At 44.2% G+C, this 23,541-nt stretch overlaps 1 protein-coding gene across 1 annotated transcript in view; it reads right to left on the bottom strand.

Annotated features, from left to right (window-relative positions):
• Nucleotides 1-23,541, bottom strand: part of PAX5 (paired box 5) — an 81,113-nt gene that overhangs the window by 48,110 nt on the left and 9,462 nt on the right. The window contains exons 2-3 of the mRNA XM_066339294.1: nucleotides 13,147-13,203; nucleotides 9,005-9,134 (exon numbers count right to left, since the gene is read on the bottom strand). Coding sequence (XP_066195391.1) covers nucleotides 9,005-9,134; nucleotides 13,147-13,203 — 187 coding nt within the window. The remainder of the gene's footprint in view (nucleotides 1-9,004; nucleotides 9,135-13,146; nucleotides 13,204-23,541) is intronic.

Raw genomic sequence — 23,541 nt, forward strand, 5'->3', positions numbered from 1 at the left:
TGAGTGATGGATAGATTATTGGAAAATGCATTTCCACTTTTATCTATTGAATGTAGAAACTAAGCTGTAATTCTTAACATAATGCTTCACTATAAACCATTCATCTACCAACACCAATCTGCAGTTCAAAACAGTTCTGCAAAAGCTAAAATATAATTCTGTGATTATGTTCCATGTTTAAACACAGATCGACATCTCCAGGCTGGGGCAAGTTATGACCAAATATAGCCTAAGAAGAAGACTTTTCAGTTTTTGCTATTACAACTAGGCAACAACAACAACAACAAAACCAAAGCATTGTCCAGAAGAAAAATGTAATATTAATAAATCCAAGTATTTTCTTTACTTTCTTCACAACTGTGCTGATTGGAGGACAGAGATGAGAGGGGAGAAAAAAAGAGATGGAGAAGGAGTTGTGAAAAAGTTATATTATTGTTTTGTCAGAGAGCTGGAACAGGAAGTATAAATTAAAATAACTTTCCATTGAAAAAATGCAAATATTTTTAAAATTTTAAATCAAAATAACTGAAATCCTTTCAGTTAGCTGGTCAAAGCGCAGCAATAAAACTGCTGCTGACTATCAGCTGGATAACAATTCCCCTCAGGATCTTTGGGTGACCCTTCTTTCTCTTTCCAGGGCAGGTCTATCTCACCTATGCAGGTCCAGCTTAAACTAAGCACTCCTCATTCCCTCAACAGCCATTTTACAGAAACACACACATCTTGATCAATCAAGATCCCTAACCTTATATGCAGAAATTCTTTGGACAAGTCACCTTCTGCAGGTGTTTTCTCCCTTCTACCTGGAGATCTTGCTACTGGGATAACCATGGAACTCCTAAATGTTGAGACATGAGCAAACAGAGTCCAGGGCTGTGTCACTGTGAGAATCAAATATATGCAGGTAACCAAGGGAGCCAAAATCCACAGCTCACGTGTGAAGAGTAGATTTATTCCATCACCATGCTGGCACTACAGGCACAAATACACTGCTAGGCTTTCATCTTAGCAGCGGCAAGAAGTGTGTGGGTTGTTCCTAGCCTCACATATCAACTGCGCAATACTTCACAGTGCTGTGAATTTTCTCTGTGCTTTTATGGTCTCTGCTTTTACATCTCTTCCAAGACAGGTAGCTCAAGAATGTCTGAGGGAGGACCTCCAACTCTTCATAAACACCTATGATACTCTATGCAGAAATTCTACTTCTCAGAAAAGACAGAGGATAAAGGGCATAATTTATGTTTTCCTACCCTGTTATTCTCCAGGCCTTGGCATTTCCAGTTGCAAAGTCACTAAAACTATCATCCTCCTCACCAAATCTTCTTTTAACAAGACTTTCGTCCCAGTCACTCTTAAAGTACCAAGTAGTAAATGCTACTTGTTTAAGGAAAAAATAGTGTTTCCTAATGAAACCAGGTGTTTCATTGCGGTCAGAAAGATCTGGATTTAGACCCAAATTCATGACAATAACAACCTACAGCTGCTGAATCAGCTAGATAGGAGATTCTTGGGTTCATTCTTTTTACTACAGTAATATACAAATTAAAATAAAAATCCTCTTTCTTCCCCAGGATCTCCCACTAGTAGATTTCACAATGCTTTTCCCATCATTAAGGCACTTTTGAACTGGTTGTTAATGAAATACTAACCCTGTATCACATTTTTGCACCTCTAAAATAGTGTCTTCACTGTAAACATCAGGTGTGCATGAAAGAGAGAAAAGTCCTGTTTCATTATATATTCCTCAAAAGCAGCTATTGGGAGCTTTTTTGCCTCTAAATGTCACATTATTGTTTCAGTCAGACACAAAAAAATATTTAGGTGTCTCAAAGGACCATCAAAAATGTTCCATAAAAGGCAGATCAAATAAGGCTCAAGACAGAGGAAAAACATTCCTTCCTTGGCTCCTGCCAGCACTAGGTTCAGAGAGCAGAGTTAAACTTCAGTCTTAAGCACAGCACAACTAAAAATTAAAGAGAAGGTGGAACTTGGAAAGAGGTTGTGACTTTGTTCTGATGTGGGATGAATCCAGCCAAAACCTGGCACAGAAAGGCAGCCTTTCCTTCCTTCATGGGCCAAAGGGTTCAGTCTGTGACCACATTCCACTTCACCTATCCTCACTGGTTAAATATTCTACCTGGATGAACACACCTCACCACATATTATTAAGGCTGGACCCTTAATTTTTCTTGTGTACCCCCCTAAGACACCCAATGTTCAAAGCCATAAAAGAAATAGGCCAGATTCCAAGATGTTTACACAAGAAATATCCTCTCTTCTGCTTACACTCTCCCAGCCATTATCAGAGGAACAGAGCCCTTACAATCTTCATCAGAAATGTTCAGTCAGGTGAAGCATCCCAGAGAAAGAGTTTAAAGGCTGGTATCTTTTCCTGGTCACAAGAAAGCAACAGGACAAGATGAAAAGGCCTCAAGTTGTACCAGGAGAAGCTTAGATTGGACATCAGGGAAACTTTCTGCACTGAAAGGGCTGTCAGGCACTGAAACAGACTGTCCACAGCAGTGATGTCCCTGGAGGGATTTAAATGACATGTAGGCATTTGGAGACTTTGCTAATCATAGACTAGCCAGTGCTGGATTAGTGGTTGGACTTGATGACCTTGGAGACCTTTACCAGCCTAAATGGCTCTCTGACTGAAAAGTGGAAAAAGATACAAAGATGCAAAACAACTGCCCCCAAAAATAAATAAAGGAAAGCAAAATGTCCATATTTTCCTTCCATTTTTGTGGTATCTCTAAAATGTTCCCTTAAACTCATGTACAAAAAGCAAAATAAAGTGTGAGAAAGTATCCTTACCCGCCTACTCCATTTTCTTGCCCAGTCTGGTAAAGGCAGACCCTCAGAAGGCACCAATGGTCCCTGTAACATGGACTGCAGGCTGTCCTAGAGCCACCCTGGACACAACCCCACCAAAGAAACAATGATACACAGCTCCTTCCCAGAAGCATAGAAGCACAGAGCCGACCACAGAAACATAGGGCAGCAAAGGAAGCAATTCTGGAGTTCACCCTGCCCAGCTAACTTGGTTATGCAAAAATCAGATGTGGAGTCCAAATTCAATACCTAAGCTCTAGCCTATGGAGTCAGGAGGGTTTTCCCAGACCCTTCCAGCCAAAGGCTGGTTTCTGGGATTGCTCAGATGAATCTTTCGTCCACAGACTGAGAAAGATCTGTTACCACTCTTCTGGAAGTGATCTGCATCCTATTGCCACTTGTTTTCTTGTTAAAAAAACAGTAAGTCCTTTTGGATTACATTGAGCTAATTGCTGAAATATATAAGTGTTTAATCCCGGCAAGAGATCAGCATGGGATTTTAGAGTAGTGACTTCTTTCCTCCTGTTGAAGGCATCAGAAGTCATACTGGTGGAAAACTATTTGATTTTGGCACAGTGTCCAGTCCAATTACAGTTCCACCATCTCATGCATAGCTTCAGAAGGGACCAATAATACCTTCCATTCAACAAAACCTGGCAAAACAGTGGCTCACAAATTGCAGTTACATCATGATGGCACCAACAAAGTAGTATGAAGACTCAGGGAGGGGATGAGCAGTCCTAAGGAAAAACATGCTGAGAGGCCAACTGAGTACTGCATGTCACCACAGAACAGTACAAGAAATGTTTTGTCTTTTGGCCTGTATTTATCCCATTTTAGCAACTGTGTTTCCTAACTACAAAAACTGAACATTATTCCAGGAATATGGGTTGCTAAACATATTCCTATTACCTCCATTAGCCACATATCTGTGTGACCTACTAACTACCTGGCACAATATCCTACACCCAAGATGCTGGATACATTTACAGTAAATGAAAAGGTCAGGCTGATCTTCCCAGGGGTGGAAGAGTCTGCTCTGTGTTCAGTTCAGCTTCAGATCTGGGATCACCTATGTCTGGTGGCAGAGTCCAGCAATGCAAACCAGAGCAGGTAACTAAGATGACAGCCATTGAGAATGTCTCTTCTTTACCATCCCTCCAAATAATAAACTGACTCTGATCCTACTCTTTTTCTCTTTCCCTCATCTTTTGAAGTGCATACAAAATGGGCAGCAAAGACCATGGCTTTGGCTCTCCGGAACCATTGTCTACAAGGCTGATCACAAAAAGAAGCAAGGAGCATAACACTCGAAGCTGCAGCTGCAAGTTTAAATGCAGAGGGTAAGACATAATTTGTCCATACCTGGCAGAATCTTGGTCTCTCCCTGCACGTGAGGAAGAACAGGTGAGCCAAGGGTGATAAAGATGTCCCAGCAGGGAAGAAGACCCGGCTTCTCTACTCCAGCATTTGCTAGACAAAAAGCCCACTGACAAAACTTTGCTCTGTGACACTTCTTTTAATGGAGTGATCTGGAGTTCCCATCAAACCCCGGTCCAGTAAATGATGTTTCTCTGCCCCTGGGTGAGGTGAGGCTGGTTCACACCCACTTCTGGCTCTCTAAGAATCCACAGACTCTGCTGCTGGACACAGCCAGGCTGCTGCAGGTTCATCAATCTGCCCCCAGCACAGCACTGGAGAGCCACATAAAGATATCAGTTTAACATGGCTTTATCCTCTCAAAGTGACACCAACCACGCTGAAATCAGCAAGTCAAAGCAAGGAAAATGCATCTGGAGGTAATTAGTAACAATCACAGGCTGCTTGGGAACTGCTGACAACTGCAGCAATGTGCCAGGCACATGTCAGTGGCTTGTAAATGGAGAGAGCACTTACAGGATGTGGCAGCATGCGGTGATGGAAGAGGTTTTTTTAAACTTACTATTTAATGCAGCATAAAAACAATGCAAAGAAAGCAAGTGGTTCTCTAATCAGAGATTTTGCTGGTATCTACAACACAACAGATGTGGTGGATAAAGCAGCACTGAGAGCTGTGACTACATTCCTCCTTAGCAGCAAGTACTAGCATGAATGTCGATGTTTAAGCAATCCTTTAATTTTCAAGATCTATCATATATGTTTGGATGTGCCAACAGGAAAAGAGAGAGAAATATTACATTTTCTACCAACAACTGCCCAGAGGATCTTTGCCATCTTTAATCTTAACATTGCTTTGCCACCCACACCACAACCTGATAACAAGAGCAATGAAGAGCTGTAAAAATAGTTCTGTTCTCTATTTATTTCCATTAAATTCTTTTATAATCTTCCAGATTTAAGACTAACAACGTAAAATAGATTAAGTTCTCTTCACGTATGGTAGCCTAGACTATTCTGGAATTTCTTGTAAGTAATGATTAACCTAGAACAGCAGATACAGCTATAAAAAGAACACAAATGTTCCTGGCTCAAACTCTTAGTTTTCATATTTCAAGTTATTTACCCACTTTTCAACCTTACCAATAGCCCCATTCTGTGTTGAAACATCATGCAATTGTGTTCACAGCTCTACTCCACACACTCTTCTAGCAGGAACCGGGAGAGTTCCTGGTAGAAGAGATATTTCCCACCAATGCTGCTCTGGATAACGTAAGTCATTTGACAGTGCTTTAAGCAGCTCTTGGTCTCATGACACTGAAGCTGTTAAAAAATTGTTTATAATCTCTAATGTCAACACGTAAGTAAGATCGACCTCAAGGCACCAAACACAGACTTTGAACATTGGCTAGACTTTTTTTCAATTAACCCTCACTTTTACAGTGGAAAACACACTACCTAGCATGCTAAAATATGTTGTCCCCCACAGCTTTTAGCTTCACTCTCTGAGTCTGTTCACATACACCACTAGACAGCCTGCATGGAACAAGGAAGAGTGGAAACACTCAAAAAAAGTGAAGAAATTAAAAGCAGTGCAGCTTCCTGAATCTCAAGAGAAGACCAGAGGTAAGGCTAGCCATTCCTTCTCCAGTGAGGAGCAGTTCACATGGAAAACACCATCATGGATCTATGAGGCTTAGGCTCTTCTGAACTGAGGCCAAGGACCAGGAGGTTGTTCTGGCAGGATTTCTCTCATGAGTAAGAGCCTTACCACTGAAGCGGGGCTGGTCCAAAGCTGATCTTCTCCCAGGGATTGTTACGTTACTGATTGCCTATCACCCCCTGCCCATCCAACCATAGAACACTTAACCAAACACTGGATTTTACCACAGCTTTGGTAAGACCACAAAAAAAGCTCTGAGAAGGCAGAGTAGGTGGTGTGCTTGCAGACATTTACTGGACCTTGCTCATATAACCATCGTTATGCACCATTTCCCAGCTGCTGATTTTCAGCAATACCCACCACAGATGGAAGTCCCATGACAATATGCACCTCATGTTTACAAGAGAAATAAGGTCAATAAATGTGTCTCCTTTTCCAAATTCCCTGTCCCACCAAGCAATCGGGCTGGGGAAAGAGTTGTGACTGAAAAGATGACATATTTTGGGAGAAAATGGAGAAATCTGTTCAGAACTACAGTGAGAAATGCACCACCAAGTTTACTGTAACCACCAAACGTACTGGACATGCCTCGCACATTACAAAGTATAGCTTGCTACTGAATCCTTCTTCCTCTGACAACCTGCAAATCTCTTTCAGCTCCTCAGGAAGCCTCAGAGTAGGGAGCATGACTCAGGCATACAGTATGGGCTCAGATCGCAATGGGGATTTCTGTGCATTTCCAGAGCATGACCAGCACAAAACAATTCCCATGGTTATTTAAAAAGAATATGAAAATATAGCAGGTGGACAACTTCCTCCAAAAATATATTAAAAGGCGTGGGTTACAGAAGACTTCTGATATTCTCATGGAAATCTATGTTTTATGAATGCTGTTGATAAAAACCTCTACGCCACTGTCAAATAAAAGATATAAATACTCAGTATCTTGAAAAATGTGTTCTACTGTAGCTGTAACTACAATTTAAGACTAATGGCAGGTTTTTTTCTAGAACCTGCTTTTCATAAAGCCTGCTCCGTGTTTTTGAGGAGAACTAGCACATTTAACATTTGCAACTTTTGCTCAAGTGTTGCTCAGGGAGAACCTCTGTGAAATCCATATTGAACTCTGCAGCATCACCTCTGTAGTAGGTTTTACTCTAACAAATGTGATCAATCAGCTCACAAACTCTAAGGAAGTAGCAACATGAGATGTGAGAGTACTTAAACCAGTGTAAAAAAAGAAGTGCTACTGATATACCAGCCATAACAGCTCTTGACTGAACCCCATTTTGGTCAGATATAAATCCTGAATGAGCAGTCCCTTAGAAGAATGGCTGTAGTTAGGTCATCCCTAAAAGCTTTCTTTTCTCCAGCCTGAAAAATTCCAATTCTCTGAGCCTTTCCTCATAGCAGAATTGTTCCAGCCCTCTGATTGACTAGGATGCTTCCTCTGGCCTGGCTCCAGCGGCTCCAGCTCCTTCCTGTGCTGGGTACCTCAGGGCTGAGGCAGCTCTGCAGTGGGGTCTCACCTGAGCAGGGCAGAGGGGCAGAATCCCCCCTGCACTGCTGCCCACGCTGGGGGGTCAGGGTCCCCACAGGGGGTTTGGGGTCCCAGCACCCATGGCCAGGGCAGGGCCAGTACTCACCCACCAGCACCTGCAAAAGTCCTTCCCCCAGGACTGCTCTCAGCCTGTTTGTCCCCTGCTTGGATCAATACTGGGAGTAGCCCCCACCCAGGTGCAACATCAGCATCTGGCCTTTTCAAACCTCATGAGATTCCCATGGGCCACTTCTAGACCTTTTCCAAGTCCCTCTTGGATGGCCATACCTTTCAGAGGTGTTACTGCACTCTCAGATTGGTGTCAACTTCATATCTGCTGAGGGTGCCCATGATCCCTCTTGTGTCACTGATGAAAATATTAGATAGTACTAGATATATCTGTATCAATGTATCTCCTTACATCTTACAAGCCACACACCTCAAGAAGGCCCTCTTTCTGTCCATCCATCCACCCCTAAACACCTTTCCTATCTATGAGCCCGACACTCAAAACACCTATTCAGAACCAGACAATATTAAACTAAGTTGGTCTCTCCCCTCCCACTTCAAGGTACACATGTATTTCTTTAATGCTCCAATCTCTTCCGAATCCTCCTAAACTTCATCAAGAAAAGCTGAAGACTGATGCTGTACGGGGTTAAAACAACTTTGTGACAACACTTGTTTTCAAAGCTTCTCCTCTGCTAGATGAGCTTGTAAGGCTTTAAAGACATAGTAATACTTTACAAAAACCAGTATAATCTTCCATTGTAGCTAAAAAATAAAGTGTTACATCCAATCTTTGTCAAAACAGAGAAAATCCAATGAAATTTGCACCAATCAGACACAGCAGTAACACACAGACCTAACATTCATATAAAACACAGAGCCTTAAATTTTAAAAGGCCTCCTTTTTTTCTGATTTGCACAACTAATTTGTGACACAATTTAATAATTTCCTCATAATTTGGCCAATTTCCTTGCAAGCGATGGGGTCAGTCCCCTATAAATAGGTGACCAAACCATCACTCTACCTGTTCCTTAATTCTTGCTCTACGCCTGCTGAATAAATGCAAGTGATTTGGCATTCCTTGAGCAAAAAGCCTTTGCTTTTCATTTAAATGCTCAACTTTAGTGCACAGGTACAATTCAGAAACAGTATAAAATGGTCTTCCAAAATTCAGGCTAGTTTGAACTTTGAACTTTGTTTTAATTTTGTCATAAAAACTCCATCCAGTCAAATATACCATGTGCGTTTATGAAAAATGAGCACCAAAGCCCAAAAGCAGAGACAAACATTCTGCTTTTAAGTGATGTGGTGGTACTCAGGATGTACTTTTGGAGTGGAGAGGCACATCCTTTCCTGTAAAAGAGGAATGGATGCTCCATCTGCCAGCTACAAACAAACACAAACAATTTACACAAGCCATGCAGCTTTCAACAAGAGCTCATATGAAATCAGGTTCAAAAAGAGACTTTTTGAGCAAATGACTCCACATCTGACACAATTCTTCCATAAAGGACCTCGTCATGGAATTTGAAGGTACAGAGAATTCACACTACATCTCAGTGTTTGAAAAATCATTTACCTGTGACAATAGGATAGGACTGAGGCCCAGGAACACTTGCTCCTAAATCTGCAGAAGTAGGGCTGGTTATATTGGCCTTCATGTCATCTAATCCACCAGCTAGTGAGGCCATGGCTGAGTATTCAGTTGCCTGAAAAAAGAAACAAAAGACATTTCAGTGGCAATAAATTTACTAAACAAGAGCTTTTTTTCTGCATGTGCCAACAGAAAGTAGATGCAATACAGAACTCAAAAATCCTTTGTTCAGCCAGTGTTAAAGGCAATGACCATTTACACTGGGCTTTTCAACATTCAAACTGTTCAGCAAGTGGGTCTGGGCTTATCACCAATATTCATGAAGAACACCAAAATAGGTTTTCTTTCTAAAACCAAAGCCAAACTCATTAATATGTAACAAAGCTTTCCTGAAAAAGGAAAATTTGTAGATTACCTGCCAAGTGCAAGCTACTTTCTTGTTAGGGAAAAATGTTCATGCCTGTTAATCTCCATACTCTCCACATTTTAGTGTTGGCACTTGAGGGGACATGCACTAATGAGAATGGGGTAACAGGTTTTCCGGTTTCCCTTTTCTTGGGAATGTTCCATTTTTTTCATCATCTCATAGGAAATAATAGGTATGTATATATGGCTTTGCTTAATAGATGCATTTGTAGCTAACTGTTTCTAAATCCAAGTTATTTAAAAATAGATCACCTGACTGTGGTAAGGACATTTCCAAGTAATTTCTTAATCTCACTACCTGAAAGAAGCCATGGTAAGCAAGTACAGATCCTCAGAAATCAGAATATTTGTGTCTTATAACCCTGTTTAAGTCTCTGTAGCTAGAGCATTCTATACCTGATGAGGCCAAGGCATGCATCTAAAGGATGTAAATGTATGTGGCACAAACCTTATCTTCATTTGCCCTTTTTAATGATTTCTTATTGTCAGGATCATTCCCACAAATCTGGGAAGTTTTCTTTCAAGGTTCTCTGTTCCCTGCTATATGCCCTTTGAGTTTTAATCCTTTATTTGTGAGATAGGAGCCATGCCCATATCAACTGGAGATTGACTTCAAATAAAGAACTGCAATGGGAACAGGTAAACGGAAGAGCAGCCACTGTAGTGCCAATCCCTAATGAATTCCTGAAGATTAAGTCAATGCAGAAGCCATGCAGAGATAAAGGCAAATGATCCAGGATCACATGGAGGTTTTTGGAGCAACCAAAACAAAACTCAGAACAACACAGAATACCAAACTGGTTTGGACTGGAAGGTACCTTAAAGACCAACTTGCCCCCTACCATGGGCAGGGACACTGTCCACTAGACCAGGCTGTTCAAGGCCCCATCCAACCAGGTCTCGAACAGTTCCAGGGATGTGACATCAAAATAAGTAAAACTTTTTTTTTTTTTTTTTTTTTTTTTTTTTTTTTTTTTTTTAAGAAGGAAATAAAAGCTGAACTGAGTTAATACATCTTTCTTCTTCCTGCAAGTTTCTCTGAGAACCAAGCACATTATCTGGTGCTTGCCACTAAATCAGCACTTTGGCCAGGAATACATGCTGGTGTCTCTGTAGCTCAGGTCTCACTCAAACAGAAGTTAATTTACATGGATAATCCTGTATTAACAGTTCTGTGTAATAAACATGGTTTTTCTGCAGACACCACTTGCATAGGACAGAAGTATAGCCTCTCACCTTGAAGGATCTCCCATAAAAAACCTCTGGTAGATGAGCATGCAAAATACATTTTACCAGGGACCAGCTGCTGGCCACCCTTGTCCTACACCATGTCTTACATCTAGCCCATGCATCAGAGTCCTCTGACTTGTCTCCTAGGATCCTACATAACTTTTGCATTAAAGTTGTACTGTTCCCAAGTTCTTTCAGCTCATGCCTCCTCCAACACCTTCTCTGCCCTTTTTGCCTTGCTGTCATGCACTGAAGCCTTTTTGTCTGCCACCACTGCCTCAAAGACAGCCATACCACGTCCTGTGCCTCATCCCCTTCTGCTCCCAAGACAGGACAGCCCTGGGAACCTCCCTTCTCTGCAGAGGATGCCAATAATGGTCTCAGCCTTCCTCCTTCCTAGAAGTGTAATCAATGGACCTTCTCATTCGGCATCACACCACAATGCATTTCTCAGCCTTCCCACACAATTCCACGTTATCCTGAGTCTCCAACTCCACCTTTCCCCTATGCAGGGTACACGCACATATGGAGGCACTGTTAGATTTTTTCTTTCCCCAAAACCCTAATCTGACAAAACATCAGAGAAACAATAGCCCTGCAGAGACATCCCATGCAGCTGGTGATGCACAAGCATGGATGGGCTGGCAGCACAGCAGAGGAGAAACCTGTCCTTTGTGTGCTGCTGTTTGGTATTTCTGGTATCTCTGGAAGAGCACACACAAATAAATACCTGGGGAAGGATGCCTGATTTCACTCATGTTGGTCTATGAAAGCCATAACTGCACCATATCGAGACTAGAAAATCTCCTTGGATCTTCCCATGGGGTGCTGATCCACCAGCCCCAATAGGGAGACAGTGAATGTGGCTTCCCAATTAGAAAGTGAGAGCTCCAGATCTGTAGCTTGGGAGGAAGCATCCAGCTGGAATGGGACCCCTGCCATGGGCTGGATCACATAGCGGGACTGAGAAAGGAAGTGTGCATCCCAAACTACAAACCAAATTGGAACCAGCCTAAGCCCTCAACTGCAATTCTTACACATGGGAATATGTAACTCCATAGCCTGCTTTCCTTCAGGAAGCGAAGGAACTGACCCTGGGAAAAATAGGACCAGAGTTAAGACTTTTAACTGTAATGACCTGTAATGACCATGCCAATGAGTAGTGCTCTGGAGAAACTGACCCGTTCTAGCGTCAAGCAAGCAGCAACCAGAGTGTAGCATAACTTGGCAAGGGTCATGGCAGAGGTAGCCTGTGCTCCTCCATGTCACTGCACCATAGTGAGTTGATGCAATATGCAGTGACGCAGTCCCAAACCATGGAATGACATCTACAGACTGGAGGGCCAGGAAGCACTATGGTTGCTCAACACAGTGTGGATGGAGAGCTCACAGCCAAGCAGCGCCAGGGTAGGAATGACTTGAAGATGTGCAAAACAAGGATTTGGGGTTTTTCCCTGCTTTTGGTCCCAATAATTTCCTACAGGAAGCTCCATGTCTTTTGCAATGGCCCAGCAACTTTTCCCAGAGGTAAGAATAGCAGGATTTTAAGGGATTTTCCAGCTACTTTGCTGTGCCCAGATTCCTCCTTGGAAGCACCATCAGCTTAACACCAGGAGCCACATGGAGCAAGCACCGCATTGTTTCCAGCACTGAGGCAGAGCAAGTGCAAGCTGAGGGGCAGCCCTTCTGACTGCTGACTCCCTTTTCATCACATAGTCCCAATGGAGGAGGGACCCTCTCACATCACATCCACCTCTGCAGTTACAGTTTACACTGCAAAGCAGTGGAGCCAGGGCCAGGACTGTGCTGGCAAAGTGACAGCGACCAGCACTTGCCTGTGGGCAGAAAAGGAAACATAGCACTGTCAACAGCAAGGCACTGCACAGAGGTGATGGTCAGCAGAGGCATCTTCTGGCTCTCAAGGAGTGGGGCATCAGGGGTGCAGAGCAGAAGAGCCTTCACCCTAAAACCAGATCATGGGTACTCTCTGCAGCTCTCCTCACCCCCATGGAGAGGCCAGGAGCTTCTAGAACCACCTGAAGCAAAAGTCTCTCTCACAGTGGGCTCACAGCATTGGGTGTTGAACCACTCATGAAAGGTACAGTGGTGTCCTCTCTTCCCATTATCCCCCAGGCAGATCTCTTCCTTTCAGGCACTCCATCCAGAGAGGAATGGAAACCCCAGGGGAAAGCAGCACCCATGGAGCAGCCCCTCATGCCATGGCCCCACTGAGACCCTCCTGCTGAACATTCCTGCAACACTTTCCAAGAGCTTCTCCAGCTGACTGAGGTGAGAGCAGCAGAAGGGATGTCAGACTTGGCTCTGCACTGGTGAGCTGGCACCGCTGCTGGTGAGAAACAGCCCAGAATGACTGTCATGGCCAGGGGTCCCTCCTCGTGCAGCAGGAAGCCTAACCTTCTGCTTGGTAGGTGAAAAAGCAAGAGACGGGTGTTCATTACCCTAGAAATTACCTGAAAAATGACTGCCTGCGGCTGTACCACGCACTGTCTCATCAGCATGGAGCACCACTGCCATAGCATGGAGGAGAGAAAACACAGACATGTGAAACGAGGAATATATAAAAGAGAGACTGAGAAGGACAAACTGAAAGGAGGGGGTAGATCAGATCTCATGTATTCCCCTGCTCTATCCTATTCTGCTCTGGCTCGGCTCTCGCAGAGAGAGATGGGGGAGTGGCTGCAGTGGTGAGGAGTGGAGTAATCTCCGCGAGCCTATTAGCAGCAGCACAACTTCTCTTGCAGTAGGAGGGTCTGCACAGTCCCTTCCCATTGCACTTGTCTGCAAAGTGAAAGCGGGAAGGTTTCTGCTCTAGGTAAAGTTTTGAATCCACGTTCATTACAAAAGCTTTATTTCTAACTATTAATCCCCTTGGAGTGGTGGATGTGATAGGCAAAAGGAAAGAAAAGGGGTGCGGGAGGGTTTCATAATTGCTTTCAAGCCTGCTGCACTACAGCAAAGCAGAGAAGCAGACCACAACCAGCTTCACCCTGCACTTTTTCTGTAAAGATGTCTGAGTGAAATGCACCGAAAAGTCAACCCACCCTATCTGCAAAGAAATTGTCTCTTTGAGATTTACCTGGGATTTTATCCTAAAGTGTCAGGAAAAGATGGACACGCAGTAGGGAACACGGCCATGCTCTGAAACAGCCTGGTTCTTTCGCCAATGTGGGAATCTCAGGGAGCTAACAGAGGCTGGAATGAGCAGTGCAGCAGTGCTGTGACCCATGAGGTGTGAGACAAATGTATCTCCTTTCCTCCCCATCCCTTCACGGGGCACAGACCTCACAATGCTGCTGAAGAAACTGCACCAAGCAAAGACAGACAAGAGCTGTCTGCTGCAAAGGGCAAAAGGCCATTAAAATGAACCAGCTGGGGTCCACTGGGACATGCACATGTTGCTTTTTGCACCTACTATATTTTTCCAAATCAGAGCATCAGGCACACATGAAATAATACCTTCTGTGTTCTCCTGCCACTGGCAGAGCTGCCCCCTGGCCCATGACACTGCTCAGGATGCAGCAGCAGCAGCAGCTCAATAGGAGCTCAGACCATCAGTGCAAGGGGCCAGTTTGGGGCTTCAGGGCTTAGTCTGCCTCCTCACTGACTATATGCTCTGCCTTCCTTCCTTCCCTCCTGAGATGGTGCATCAAGAGCCTTCATTGCCAGAAAAACTATTGAAGTCCTGAAGGGCACAGTGTTGTCCTCCAGATCACATCCACCACATCCCCTGCTCACCCCTGATGACAGCAGCAAGCCAGACCTCACACCAAATATCTCCAAGTTATCACATCCTAATATTTTAAAATTAATTAATAAATAGAGGCAAAAGTGGCACACACCAGGCAGGCTGTCCACAGAAACGCACACCTCAGCCTGACAAAGGGAAAAAATTTGTAACATTAGACATGGTTCGAAGAGTTTAATCCAAAGCAGCTCTAATTAATCTCCCCAGGCTTTCACAAACCCGCACCGCTTGCAGCTGCACAGCCACCACTGCTGCTCTGCCTGGAATTTCACGGGAATGGAAAATCCAGCCTAATGCCCTCCTCCTCAGCCACCCATGATATGGGTGGGAAAGGCTCCCAGAAACCTATATATCAAAGTCTCACCACTGCTGCCTGCCAGCCACCACCCCATTTAATAATTTACATTATATTCCCTGCACTGGCCACTGCTGACACCAAAACAAATCCTACTTTGGAGCAAATAATATTTACACACCTAATTGGGGCCAAACCCTTGTTGCTCTTTGTTTTCAGCCACATTGGGCTCATTGCTGTCTCACAGAATGCAGAAGTTTGATTTCAGTGGTACAACCTTTTTCCCTCAGTTTAAACTGAGTGTTTCTGAACCTCCCTTTTACAATACATATAGGTTTATAAAAAGTTAACAGCTGTGCTTCATTTTAGCCCAAATCCAATTAGGATTGTACACATCCCCAGACATTCCTTTGAAGGCAGTGAGAATTAGCTCGTGCACCCTGCCATGAACACATTTACCCTCATACTTCAAAATAACTGACCTGTTTTTGACCCAATCTTCACATTATCTGCATATGGGAAATGATATACTACATTTTACATTTCCACAGTGCAATTCATAAGTGGGTGCAGCTATTCTCAGATTTTCCAAAGGGATACCTAAATCCAATCTAAATGCCTAGAATTTACCTGTTGTTTTTTCTTTTATACATATAAATAGCTGCATTTCCATTCACTCTTTGTTTCTCATTTTCATTTTGTTCTAATATCTGCATGTAAATGTCTGAAAATAGCATCTGTAATTGAAGATTATGAAGTATAGCCAGCTCCTGACAGGCTGCTAAGGAAGATGGATTATCCTCATTTTTCTGTAAATTTTGTCAATTTTGGAATTCATAAGCTATCAACACTGATCAAAATGTGACTGCACAGCTGTGTCAAAGCGGACGGCGCAGCATCGGCGGAGCTCTGAGGAGGACAGCTCTCCCCAGCCACTCGGCCAGGGGCACACACTGCAGGAATCCTTCCCGGCTGCTTGTGGTATCTACATCCCAATCACACTGCCCCCTCCACCCCTGAAAAAAAAACCAAACCAAACCAAAAAAAAAAACCCACCACCCAAATAAATAAGTAAATTGAAAGTACGCAAATTCTCTGGTGCGCCAATTCCGATCACAAAGCACAATTTATTGCGTGTTCTCTCTTTTTATTTATCCCTAAGTAGTAAACACGATTTCCATTCAGGGGGTTTGTTATGTTCCACTCCTACCAGACAATCACGGCACACTTGAGGCAATTGTTTAGCCTCTTCCTCTCAATTTTCCCATTACTGGGAGTAAGTACTGTTGGGACTCTTTAATAGCCCGACTGCAGCCCATATCAATAACAGATGAGGTTTAATCGTCCAACACAAAAATTATTTAGGCTCAGTAAGGACATTCAATGTCATTTGCATAATGGCATTTCTATCCTGAGCACCTAACCCATCGTGCATAAACAAGACCCTGGGACCATAAATAATAATAAATCATGACGTCCATGCTCCTCTTGCTGTAATAGGAGCCTCTCTATGTAGAAATTATTTCAGCAGGAAACGGGCACTATAATTTTAAAGACATGTGGAATTGCACAGGCCAGTAAATCACACCCATGCACACAGTCACGCACATGCACGTGCCAGTGAGGCTGCTCATAGTGAGCAGCAAAACCCCATGAAGCAGCAGCACAGAACACTGCCCATCCTGGCTGCTGGAAATGTTTTTAATATTGTTTCTTAGTCAGAGGTAGCAGGCTGAACAAAAGCAATGCCTGAGTAGTGTGTGCAGTGCCTGGGCATGTGCTCAATGGACCTGTCAGTCCTCCAAATCCCTGCTGGGCAATTCCTCATGCCTGCTGTCCTTGGATCTCTGGGAGGGTCTGATGGGAAGGGAGCAGAGATCTGCAGATGCTCAGATGGGTATTTTCCAAGCAAACCCTTCATGGACTATTGCAGCCCACAATGCCCAGCAGGGGCAGGAATGGCCAGTGGCCTCTCTCAGAATCATGAATCATTGAGGATGAAAAGCCCCCTAGGATCATTGAGTCCAACAGTTAACACTGCCAAGGCCACCACTAAACTATGTCCTCAAGAGCCTGTGGTTTTCAAAAAGAAGCCTCTACCAAAAATCATGTAAGGCCAGCCCAAGAGAGGCAAGCGTACACAATGAGCTGTGGTGGTTCTCTAGATTTCCAGGCCCACCTGGCTGCTAATGAGCCCCTGGATGAACAGAAACATCAACACCACCACAGTGACAAAGCCAACCTCTGTTTCCACCAGGATCTGCTAGTTTCAACATCACATATTTATCCTCAACAACTCTTGCATCTCTGTGGATAATACAAATGTTGCTCTATCTCCTGCAGGACACAAAAACGACAGGATGACTCGCCTGAGCCTCCACCCACTCTCATCAGCACTGCCCAATCCTGCAGAGGCTCGCCCTTCCTGTCTCCATGCCAGAGCCTCCCAGTTCGGTTTACTGACAAAAACAGAATCTCCAGAACAGATTTTGTAGGAGCCTGCTCCCGGTTCCAGTGTAGCAACATCAGTGCCTGCATCTGCCCTAACCCCCCTCCAATTTCTAGTCCTCCTCTCTCCAGCCTTCTGTCTCCTCCCAGGGCAGCCCGCTCCCACTTTCCCCACAGACTTACAGGGGACATTTCTTTTGTTTCCTGCCCTCTCCCCAGCACCTGCTCTCACCACAGCACTAACTGAATTCTCTCAGCTGCCTCTGCCATCTTACGTGCAATGCTAAAAAGGAGGCACCTAACCAAAGTAAAGCACAAGACGCACAACTGAAATAAAGCGTAGCACAACCCACACTGGTGAAAAAGCAGTTTACTTTTTGTAAACCCAGCACAAATTTTAGGCTTTTATGCCTCTACTTGCTACAAGATACTATTAAAATATGCTATTTCTCACGGCAGGAACTGGACACTTTCCCTCTCAACACTAACAATTTCAGACAGAGGAGGAGGGAAAAAGTACAATCCTCCATCACGATGGCTCCTCTGCTTCCACTGAAGCACTAAGCACGACTCCGTAGAGAAGAAAACACAACCCTCAGCACAGTCAAGTATTCCTTATGGAGAAATATGAATCAGAAATGTGAATGCACACTGAGAATGTGTGAGGCTGGCAGCAATATTGCCAGATATTCAATCCATCCCCCCAATGGCTCCTGATGCTTGAGAAGTCTTGTGCAAATTTTCAAGATCAGGTGGTATTTATGCATGCTTTCACATGAACTACCCAAAGGTGTTTCACAAATGCCATCTGAGATTCCTGTCGCAGCATTTTTTGTATCATATTAAGCATTGTGTACAATAAACTGGTCTCAAAGTGGTGTGATTACCAAAACAGCAGTTTACCAGGGTCCAAGCCTCACAAGTAGCCAAAGCCCCTGCAGTCGTGAACCTCCAAGGACACCAAACCTTTACGCAGTGGAAAGCTAATAGAGAAAGCAGCAGAGTTTCCTGTTTTGTGGCATGTTGCAAAGTCCAAGCTGAACAAATCCGTGTCACCTCATGAACTCCTGTATTTCAAAGCCAAACACCAAGTGGCACATATTCTTCATTTTCCAAAAGACTTTTGCTTTTCCTGTTGGTGACCCTTGGAGTCTGGTGATCCTGTGAAGGCCAAGAGCCTTCTGCCTTCCATTTTTGAGGTGGAAAAGTTCCCTGCAATGCTGAATTCTCCATCAAATCCCCAATATGGAACTGATTTTATTTTAAAAAGGAAAAAAAAAAAAAAAAAAAAAAAAAAAAAAAAAAAAAAAAAAAAAAGCGGGGGAGAGAAAAGAAAAAAAAAAAAAGAGGCAAAAACAAACTAAAAAAATCCCCACATTAAACAAAACCCCCATCATTTTCCAAAGCTTTTCTTTCACTTCTTCACCCGCACCTGAACCAGAATGGTAAAGGCCCAGAATAAAGGCCAGTTTTCACTACCGTATGTTTATGGAAAAGCCAGAAATCTTAAAGGGCTTTTCTAAACTGAATTATTGTATGGTTCTATGCCTAGCAAGGTAAGAAATATAGGAAAAGGTAAGATATTAGGAAAAAAAATATTACAGAAAGGTTTCTAAATCATTGGAATAGGCTGTGCAGGGAAGTGGTGGAGTCACCATCCCTGGAAGTGTTCAAAAAAACATGTGGATATGGGTGAGGACATGATTTAACGATGAAAATGTTGCTGGTGTTGAGATAACAGCTGGATTTGATCCCAAAGGTCTTTTCCAACCTTCTGTGATTCTGTAAGTACAAATATTGTTTTCAGAAGCACTATGCAGCACTTTGATTACATGTCTGTGGAGGCTTGGGATTAGAAAGGCAGCAGGAACTGAACAAACTCTGTGCACTGACAGCAGGCAAAGTGACTGACTTGGATATCTTTACCAGAGTGCTCTGTCCTGAAAACAAGAAGTGTCAGGATGGCTGCTGGCAATGTGGGGTGAGCGAGATGCTCCTTTCCCCTTCATGCATGCTTGCAGGCATGCCGCATGGAAATGGAGGCCCTGGGCAAGGGAACATCAGCGGAGTGATGCAGTGCTTACTCTGATGTGACATTCAGCAAGGATAAATAGGCACAGAACCCCACTCACCTTGTGGGGTAAATCTTGAGCTGGTTTTCTACTTTGCTAATTATCTGAGGCCCACTGACAACCAAATCTCACCAGCAACAGGTCTAGAACGTGAAAGCTCCAAGACAAGGTGCTGGAGATTGGGGAGGACAGCATTCCCCATCTCAGGGACACACGTTCTGTCTGCCCTACATGCCCTTGGGCAGGGAAATGGGCTCTTCACCTTCAGAAATATACCTACGAACCAGAAATTGTCTGCATATTGGTATAAAAAATTAAGCAAACAGAGACAAGATGATGGGTCAGGGTACCTACAGGGTGCTGGTTGCAAGTCAAGAGACTCTGATAACACACATAATCTGTTGTTGCTGGACATCCCGCTATCATGATAGGCTTTGGTGACAGACCTTCTGTACAGAAAAATCATCAAAGGCGACAGGTTTTGATGAAACATTTCAGGTTTTAGCACAACATTTTCTCTTGGAAAAACAGGTTCAGCCAGCCACACTGGTGTTGTAATAATCACTATTCTGCTGCTAAAACTGCAGAAGACACCTGGGCACCACACATGCACTGAAGCATCACCACAAGCAAAAAGCATTGGGCAACCAGAAGGCAACCCACCACTGGTATTTGTAGGGGGCATCTGTGGACAGCAGGGACAAAGGAACTCTGCAGACCTGAGATATTCTAGAAACACGTGGTTTTATTGCAAGGGTCGTGGGTAAAGAGGGCTGCTTCAGCTACCAGCCTCAGCTGAAGGGAAGCCCTTAAAGAGAGAGGGAGGGAGAGAGCAGGTATGAGGTAAGGGAGGTAAGAAGAGTGCCGGGGTCAGGGCAGTAGGAGAGAGGGAGGTAGAAGAAGCAGAGGGAGAGAGCGGGCAAGAGAAGGGGTGAAGAGGCAAGAGAAGTAATAGAGCACAGGGGAAAAAGTAGGGAAAAAGGAGAGTGGCAAGAGGGGAAGGAGCAAGAGGTAAGAGGAGAAGGTAAGAGCTAAGAGAGTAAGAGAGTAAGGACCTTGTTCCAACACATTATATCTCCTTTTGTGTTGAATATTCTAATTCACAGTGACCAACTGGCGCAAGATACAAAACCTACAAACTTTGCATCCAGCCTATGAGAACTACTAAACTACCATCTCATCCTACATTCTAAACTCTAAAGACTACTCTCCTTATCTACTTTTTCCTCGATGCCTTGGCAGGGTAGAGATGGACTGCATTCTTGAGTCCTTTTGTTTTCTGTCTTTCAACCTATCTCCAGTTAATCAGTCTTCCTGCCTGCCATGCCTACATCTCAAAGCTGGCCTTCATTTCTATTTCACTCACAGATTTTATATCTCCAGTATTTCTTACCAATCATATCCATAAGGCCTTCCTTTCCTGTCTTTCCCAACAGGTATTACCTAAGCACCTCTTCCACCCAAAAGCTATTCCAGTTCTTATGCCAGAGAGGTGTTTGGAGTTATATTTTCAAAATTTCATCTCCAGTCACAAGAACCAGAGAAGAACCAATTGCACAAAAACACAGACACAGGGGCTGTGCAATCAACAAAATCTCCTACTGTTTCCAAGCCTCAAAGTTTGACAATGCCTGAAAGCAATTCATCAGGTACGTGATCTGATGATAATTTCTTGTGTAACATAATTTAATTCATTACTTAATCCTGTGTTTCAATTATTTAGAGTGGTCCTAATAACCAGTGGAATACTCCAAGCCAACAGAGCATCTGACAAGTGCAGTTCTTATGCCTGGTTTCACTCCATAGCTCCTATTCCAGGAATCTACTCATCACCTCCAGGACTCTGTTTTCCCTCAGCCCTTTGTGCCTGACTTATCTGTACTGGCTTGGACCTCAGGTCAGCCCTAACCCTGAAGGGGATTTTATAAGAGAAGCCCTTGCCTCTCCAGTGTTGCCCTTATTTCATCCTGTTTTTGGGGGGAGAGGAACAAATCATGCCCCTACATGTTAATCTACTCTCTTAATGCAGGAGTTCTCTCCTTTCAGGTTTTGGGGTGTGTGTTTGTTTGTTTGTAAAATTCTGCTGCAAAAAAAATTAAGCAGCCACTATTCATATGAGCAGAGCAGAATTTTCAATCAGTCCCTTTTGTCTGAAAGTGGCTTAGCCCCACAATTGCTTTTTGTCATCATTCAGACACTGGTGGAGGTTGTTTTGTTCAGCCCCATACTATAAAAAGGCAACCCAAAACTATGGCATTCTTTTGAAAATCCAGCCTCTGCACTGAGCAAGCTTCTCAGACTCCTTGGTGCTGCATGCTAAACAACCCTCCATCTTGTCCTATACACTGGGTGAACCAGTGCTGCTCTTCCACACTAACCACACTTTTCATTGTAGCCACACAAAGGTTTTCCTTAAAGACATCATCACAACTGGAATGAATAAAGTGAATGAGCAGCAAGGTAGTGGTATGACCTGGGTTGGAAAGAAGTTTCAGAGATCCCTGAAAACAGGGCCAGCTATGGAGCCAGGCCATGCAGCTCAGGGGCTCACGTAGGTGGGTCTTAAAAATCACCACAGAGAGAGACTGCACAACTTCGGATCCTGCAGAGCCTCTCCTGTGTCAGTTCATGACCCTGTCTGTCATGTTTCACTGTGCACCTTCATGAAGAGTTTAGCCCCTTCTGAAAAGTTTTAGCACATCAAGTTCTTCAAGGGAGCATACTCCCATCTTTGTTGATTATAAGCTGATGGAGAGATTTAGAGAAAGCCCCCAGAATGGCAGTAAAACGACTGTGACTTCCAAACTGAGACAGGAAAATGTACTTGAAATTTGTCAGAGCCTGTGGGATCCAGACATTTACTGCTGACTAAGTAGAGAAGTCTTGTTCCATTCTTCAAATACTGGTGCAAGCCCTTCACCTTTAACACAATCTGAATGGGTCAAGCACTACTTAACCAACAGGTAGATGTGTTCACTCACAGTTGCCCTTCCTTCTCTTGTGTGGCTAATTTAGACTTAAGGAGGTTGGGCAATTTTGACATAACTGGCCAACTAGTGCTGTTACATGACATTGTCTGATATTGGTGAAGGGCCTTGTTTAACTCTCTAAACTAAAAAAGAAATTATTCATTGTGAAACACACAATAAAAAAAGAGACAGAATTACTCCGTGCCAGTTCCTAAATTTCAAAGAAATTGACAGAACACTTTTGTCAAGGTAACAAGTAGGGCAAGCTTTTCTTAGATTTCCTACCTCTCTGTCACACTTAGAAGCCATGGAAAATCTTCTGGAGATCACCCGCTGCCTTTGTAAGATGTTGTTTTCTATGCAGTCACTAAGCTCTGGCTGTAAAGTTGGTGGAAGGTACTGAAATGAAACTTGATGTCTGGAAAAACATCCCCTTTCAGCATTACTCAACAGGAATGGTGCTATGGCTGCAGTTTCCAAACATTTTCCTGAGGTGTTGTGGGTTGGGTTTTTTTCCTTTTGTTTCTTTCTTTCATGGAATTTTGTCCCAACTGTTGCTAAGAGAGAGTAAGACTGGTACTTAAGAGACAAAAAAATGGCCAAAGTGAGGGAAGGTGCAGCTGACGACTTTCTTACCTGGGGGGAGGTTTAGCTTCGGAAGGGCAGAGATAATGTGAGATTTTGGCAGGGGTGTGAGGGACTGGGCTCAGCTCCTCTTACTCCCTCACTCTGGACATTGGAAGGGGGAGAGGCTCTGGTCACTGTGGGGATAATTCACCATTACTGCGGGGTTCTGTCTCCTGCTGCCTTCTCCTACTGTGAGTGAGGTTCTGCTCATGGGAGTGGCCACTGGACTGGGCCCTTACTCACACCCGATCTCCCTTGGGTGAGATCCCTCACCATCCCCTCAGGTGTCCCAGGGAAACGCCGGGACCCCGAGCCCCTTTCCCCCCCTTTCCTCTCCCGGCCGTGTTTGGGAGCCTGGCTGTCACTGCCCAGCCCCGCCGTTCCTCTGCCCTGCTCCGGGTTTTTCACTGCGGTGTGACCCCACAGCCCTGCTGCCGGGACACTCCTGCGGCTCCTGCTACAGCTCAGGAGTTCCTGATACATTTCCTTTGCCACCCCAGGGTGTGCCCGTCTCTGCCGGCCCAGCTCCACTCGGAGGTTCCTGCTGCAGCCCATTTCGCCACCCAGAGGGGCAGTGACACCGGCTGTCCCTGGGGATTTGCAAAGGAAGCCGTGTCTCTCTCTCTCCCGCCGCCCGCCCGCCATTACCGCCTGAGGGAGACGCGGCCGCGCCACAGCGCCCCCTGGCG

Source organism: Sylvia atricapilla, chromosome Z, assembly GCF_009819655.1.
Source record: "Sylvia atricapilla isolate bSylAtr1 chromosome Z, bSylAtr1.pri, whole genome shotgun sequence".
Classification (NCBI taxonomy): Eukaryota; Metazoa; Chordata; class Aves; order Passeriformes; family Sylviidae; genus Sylvia; species Sylvia atricapilla.